The following is a 6,273-nucleotide window of genomic DNA, read 5'->3' on the forward strand; positions in this document are numbered from 1 at the left end:
CACGTTGTTTACGAAAGATGACTGTTGCTGCTCAACAAGCCTTCACTTGCTAGCTTTGTGTTTTAACACAGATATTCCCCTTTAGGCAGGCAATGAGTGTAATTGGGATATAAGATGGAGTGAAGTGTTCCTGTAAAGTTAAGGTAAATAAATGCTTTCTGTGCTGCTTCTTGTTATCGGACGCGACGTGCTAACAGCAGCCACTTAGCTTCCAAGCTAATGGACTGACAGTTCAAAACATACGTATGAACAGTGCAACTACTTAAAACTGAAGTAAGTCCACGTCAAGTGAACTAGCTAGCTGTAGTGTGTATTTACAGTGTGTAGCTTCTGTAAGTTGATAGGTTTGTTGTTTTGTTTTTTTGGGGTTTTTTTTTTTTACTTCTGTCAGTGTCAAAACAACGGAATAATGTTTTGGTGTAACGAATGGCCGTGTTAACGGATGACTTCCAGACGAATGCGTCCACTGTTGCTCTTAGTGACGACAGTCGTGAAATGGAATTGGATGTTCGATACTATATCTATTACAGTAGGCTATTTAATAACATGCATCAATACACAGGTTATTTGGTTGAACATTGGCCGGTTGAGGATAACGGTATAAAATCCCCCAAAAAGGTGAAGGTGCACTGCTCATTTACGATTTGTTTCCCACCTGGTAAGAAACAATAGGAGAGGTGAATGCTTAAATAGGTAGATATTAAACAGATGATGAATGTGTAATTAATATTGATGCAAGTAAAATCGTCATCACTACGGACAACCACAACGCATTCAGCTGAAAGTCACCAGTTAACACGGTCGCTCGTTCAACTGTAACACTGGAATGCAGTAATTAGCCATTTTGTGACTAGCTCCCTCTGTACGTGCTGTTGGCTGCGTCCTGCGATGTAGTATGCCAGTAAAGAGCACATAAGTGAGTTTTTAGTAGTGATGTTAATTTCACCCTGCTGCATATGTCTGTGCACCACAAACTGTAGTGCAGAGGCATGAAGTTTTGACTTCTATATTTATCCTATTGCATGCTGTGCTGTCCTTTCACTCATGCATCTTTGATGTTCTGTTCACCTGTTTTTCTTTCAGAAATCAGGGATGCCTTAGAGGACAGAGAAGCGCTGCCAAGTCTCCTCCATCTGGAAGGAGAGGTGTCCTCAAAAATGGCAACTGAACTTCATGAGGCTATATTTATGGCCAAGCAGCAGCGCCACAAAAACCTGTTTCTTAACTACAGGAACCTGAATAATTTCCCCGTGGAGCTGCTGAAAGATGAAGGCTTGCAGTTTCTGGAGAGACTTTACATGAAGAGGAACTCACTCACTACACTGGTATCCACAATGTGCACGCTGTCAGACATTATTCATACAGTTTATTTGTTAACAAGAAAGGCCCAACAGAGCATGACTCAAGACTTTTTCTCAAATGTTAGAAGATCTGTCACTTCAAGTGAGACAATGGTGAGCAGGACTGTTTCACAAGTTTATTTCCTGTGAGATTTACTGAATATTTCTGTTCTGTTGTTTTCTCTCTATATCAGCCTGACAATCTTGCACAGAAGCTCCCAAATCTAATTGAACTGTGAGTATATAGACTTTTTTCACAAATAATTATAACAATCTTTATTTTACAACAAAACTTAATGTTTCTTTTTCATGCGCATTATTTGTTGGTATATAAATGGAAATTGAATGTGTGACCTGCAGTTGATAGCCAAATATCACTGACATGACATTAAAAGATATCACACTGTAACCAGTGAGTTTGAAAATAGTTTATTTTATTCAAATTGTAACTTCTATCATATCTTCCATTTAAGGTATCTGCACTCAAACAACATAGTCATTATTCCTGAAGGTGAGTCTTCATCTATGTCATACTAATGTGCCACTGTCTCACTTACAGTAGCTTCAAATGAACAGCATTTGAATTCATTGCTGTCATACTTTGTGGTCATAGACACCGTCAGCAAATTCCTGTGCATGGCTGGTGTACTTGTTAATAAGAGGCAATTAAAAAGGAGGAGTTGAGAAACTCAGATTTTATCTTTTCTTCCTCACAATGATGTATTAATGTGGACGTGACATGACATGATATAAAATGCTAGATTAGTAAGACTGTCAATAGTGTAAAAGTAGAAGAACTTATCAGCCTGATAGTGATGTGTGACTGTGTATCCTTTTCTGTGCTTGTGAGGTAAGCTGTGATAAATACTGTATGTATGTTGAATATAATGAGGGCGCCTATGGTTTGATTCTAAGCTATTGGAAACCTGGCCCGACTGCAGTCATTGGACCTGAGTAATAACGCCCTCCAGCTCCTCTGTCCAGAGATTGGCCGACTGAGGTCCCTGCGGCATCTGAGACTGTCTAATAACCAGCTGAAATGCCTCCCTCCAGGTAAAAGATTGTTGTCTTTTATCAAGTGAAAGTTCATTTGGTCACTTTTATACAGTTGAAATGATTTACTTATGTTTTTTCTGGGGACCAAAAACTAAAAAGCAAGACAAAAATGTTGTCATATAAAGTTTGTCTGGGCATCAAGGCCTGGGTGTAGTAAAATATCTCAAATAAAGTGCAGCAGAGGACAAAGATATGTATACTTACAAAATATATTTATTATCTTAATGTGAATATGCATGTGTCTTTCAATAGTAACACCTTCTTACTGTCACTCGCTACATTTACCACTGTTGGGTGTCAGTCTTCAGTTATCCAACTTGGATGGCCAGCAGAGGGCATCAGCGCTCCTCAGTGAAACTGTAAAGAAAAGAAGGGAGCAAACAGCAGCACTCTCCTGTGTATTATCAGCACAGCAGGACTGTGAATGTTGTGTATTTTCGAACAATATGGAAACCAGAAAGCACCACTGAAGCTAAAATCCACATAATTGTGTTATTCTGGAGGAATACAATAAAAAAAGATAGAATTAAAATGATTGTTCAAGTTGATATTTCCATCTTATATTGTGGTTTCGGAATCCATCCTCAGAGCCATTTTCAAAATAAATATAAAATATTGGTAACATGCTAACATTATACTATTATTTGGGAACAACAAATCAATAGTGGAAAGGCTTGTTCTCATTTTAATATACATAATTCTGTTCTGTGGTAAAGGATCATGATTGTTACACTGTTTATTAACAGAAGGTCACAGATATGATCACACCAACTGTCTTCAAGTGACTGAGTCAGGATAAATCATGTGAGCTGAATATGAAAGGAGTGATTTAGAGGAACTTCAACTTAAGGCTCTCTCATGTTTCAGAGATTGGCGACCTGCAGGAGCTTGAGACTCTGGACGTGTCCATGAACCAGCTGATGTCTCTACCAGACCGGCTGCACCGCTGCCACTCTCTGCAGAATCTGACGGCTGACCACAACCTGCTGAGCCACATTCCCCGCCAGCTCTGCTGGCTCCACCGTCTGAACCAGCTCTCCATGGCCACTAACCGGCTCACCTTTTTACCACTTGGTTAGTGTGTATCCCCCTTATCTGTGTGTTGCCATGGTGATCTAGGTGTTGTGAGTCAGGCAGTGTTTGCGCTTTTAATGTCCAATCATTTTCAATATAAGTATTTCATGTATACGGACAATACTCATAATTTCAATTGTGTGCAATATTCATATAATATAGATATGTATTTAGTTAACTTTAATCTGTGCAATAAGAATATCTGGTATATTACCACTCAATACCAATATTACTCTTGTAAGTAATGTAAATAATGTCACGATTATTTTACTATATATTTCTTACTATTATTGTTCTTGTAGTTTTTTTTGTACTTATTATTTATTGTTCTTTATTCTTTTTCTTATTGCTGCTCTTATATTCTATTACTGTCCACTTGCTGCTGTGACAATGCAAATTTCCCCATTGTGGGACTAATAAAGGAATATCTTATCTATCTTATCTTATCTTAGTTTCTAAATGTGTGTGTGTGGTTTCAGATTTGGGCAGATCACGGGAGCTGCAGTTTGTGTTTGTGGACAACAACGTGGACCTAAAAGGCCTCCCTTCCTACTTGTATAACAAAGTCATCGGCTGTAGCGGGTAATATACCTTCCCTTAGCATTCATTTTGGCTTATTACTCTGAACACATGAAACAAGACACTATAGGACATATTTCTGATTAGGTTTGTGTGTGTGTGTTGCTTCTACGCAGGTGTGGCGTGTCATCCCAGGTGCTGGAGGGTGAGTGGGGTGAGGTCCTGGGTGAAGCATTGAGCGAGGCTCTGGTCGGGCTGCCGGCTGAAGTGAAGGTGGTGGGCTCAGAGACAGATAATGTGGTTCCCCTGGAGGAGCTCTCCATGAGGACCCTGCACCGCCTTTACCACCACCGCCCAACAGGTGAGGAGTAATACACACCTTGTACTTCTGAGTATTTACTGTAGTACAAAGTTTGTTCTTGTGTACTGATGCAGATATGAATGTTGTGTTTTTTTTTTAGACCTGAACTTGCTGCCTCCCATCACGCTCCCCAAGAGCCTGCTGGACCTACTTCAGTTCCCCCTGGGTCACTGCCACCGCTGCAGCCAAGCCATGTTCACCATCATCTACCCCAAACTCTTCCCCCTTCGTGAAACCGCCCTGGCAGGAGTGCACCGCAGGTTACAACAAACACACTGAGCCAGCCACCACACATTAGTGACAACTAGATGGCGACTTCGCTCTCCTCATCTTCCTCTTCACTCTTTCTTCTCCTTTATTCCCTGTTTAGGACGACTGTGAGTTTCGTGGCCTATTGCTGCTCCAGTCACTGCCTCCGGACGTTTAACCTCCAGGGGTGACATCATCACCTTCGCCTTCCTCCCCTCCTTCCAATCAGGAGCTGCTGATTGGTCTTACTCGGCAGTGAGCGGTGGATCTTAAAGGTCTGTGCTGTGCGGCGTCGCAACAAACACAGAGAAGCAGCCTGTGTGGATGTTTGGCAGGTCAGATGACGGACACACGACACTTCAACATAAAACACTGAGACTAACCAATCGGGAGGGTCCTATTCCTTTTTTTGTGTGTATTAACAACTATGTGTGAACAGTGCACTGCTGTGTTCATGTAATTCATCTTGTCTAGAAACAGTATTAAACACGATGTAACTACAAACACCCCCCCCCATACTCACATGTGGGCACTTAAAAAAAAAAAAAAAAAAAAGAGCAAGCACTGTTTCAATTTTTGTGACCATTTTTCACACAGAAATATTTTGCAGCAGACACATCCCACCTGACTGTGGAGTCATCTTCGAGGTATTAACATTTGTAGGATTTGTTTTGATTACTTCAAAAAAACAAAAAAAAAAACACTTGAAGGATTACAATTTGAAAGAATGTATCTATTTGATATGTGTTATTTAACAGCAGCAGTTTGGGGAGACTTATTAACTTTCCAAAAGAAGCCATGTGTCTTTTAAGCAAGACACCAAACTCTCACATGCATTAAATGCTTTACATTTGAAGCCAAACTCATGGTCTTTAGTATATAGTCATTTAGACAATATTGGTCATATAGTTGTTTAGGTATCCGTTTTAAAAATGTTGAACTGGTTTTGGAGCAAAATTCCATGTTATTAACCTTTTTGAGAAGTAATATTTTTGTTATGACATGCTTTAAACTGAAATGTAATCTGTTTAAAACTTCCAGGAGCTCAGAAAGGTCAAATAGTTTAAAACATTCACAGCCTCAGCAGACTCAAGTTTGAAAGATGAAGTTTGTATACATATACATAGAGGCACTGTGTGATTATGTGGTTGAACTGACGCTTTTGTGTTCATGTTCATGACTATGTTGTACAGTTCTAATTTATCATTTGTTTCAGTCGTGTTGCTTTTGACAGTAAATGTTGACTGATGTTTGACTCAGAGTGAATTTTTCTTCTGTGTCTGTGTTTGGAGTTAATGCAACTACAGCTTCTTACAGTAGTTACTTTTAGACTGTTGTAGCTTTAATGCTGGCAGCGACTTTAGTTTCAGCAGGTGAGGTCAAACCCAGTGCTAAGGAGGAAGAGGAAGGTGTTGTGCCAAATCGTCCAATGCCAAGCTGACCTGGGAGAACTCTGCTGGACTCCAGAGTCAGATGCTGCTTCTTCCATACCTGTTTTTTTTTTACCTCCATCAATTCACTGAGCTTCAGGATGATTTTCTCATAGATACATGAATGATATATCTATTGTCAGGAGACTTTAAGCTTAATTTAAAGCATTTAAACATCAGTGCACCCTTTTTCAAATCAACTGTCGTGTAATATGTGAAAACCAAACACAAAAAGTCATGTTTC

The 6,273-nt window shown here is 39.9% G+C and overlaps 1 protein-coding gene across 1 annotated transcript; it reads left to right on the forward strand.

The window, feature by feature from the left end:
- Positions 1 to 5,854, forward strand: lrrc28 (leucine rich repeat containing 28). The gene is made up of 10 exons (XM_053316742.1): positions 1 to 143; positions 1,084 to 1,325; positions 1,535 to 1,575; positions 1,814 to 1,851; positions 2,256 to 2,393; positions 3,264 to 3,470; positions 3,950 to 4,052; positions 4,166 to 4,350; positions 4,451 to 4,610; positions 4,721 to 5,854. The coding sequence occupies exons 2-10, from the start codon at positions 1,158 to 1,160 to the stop codon at positions 4,788 to 4,790; spliced, it is 1,110 nt and encodes a 369-aa protein (XP_053172717.1). The 5' UTR covers positions 1 to 143; positions 1,084 to 1,157; the 3' UTR covers positions 4,791 to 5,854.
- The last annotated feature ends 419 nt before the right edge of the window (positions 5,855 to 6,273 follow it).

The sequence above is a fragment of the Scomber japonicus genome, chromosome 1, assembly GCF_027409825.1.
Source record: "Scomber japonicus isolate fScoJap1 chromosome 1, fScoJap1.pri, whole genome shotgun sequence".
In the NCBI taxonomy this organism is placed as follows: Eukaryota; Metazoa; Chordata; class Actinopteri; order Scombriformes; family Scombridae; genus Scomber; species Scomber japonicus.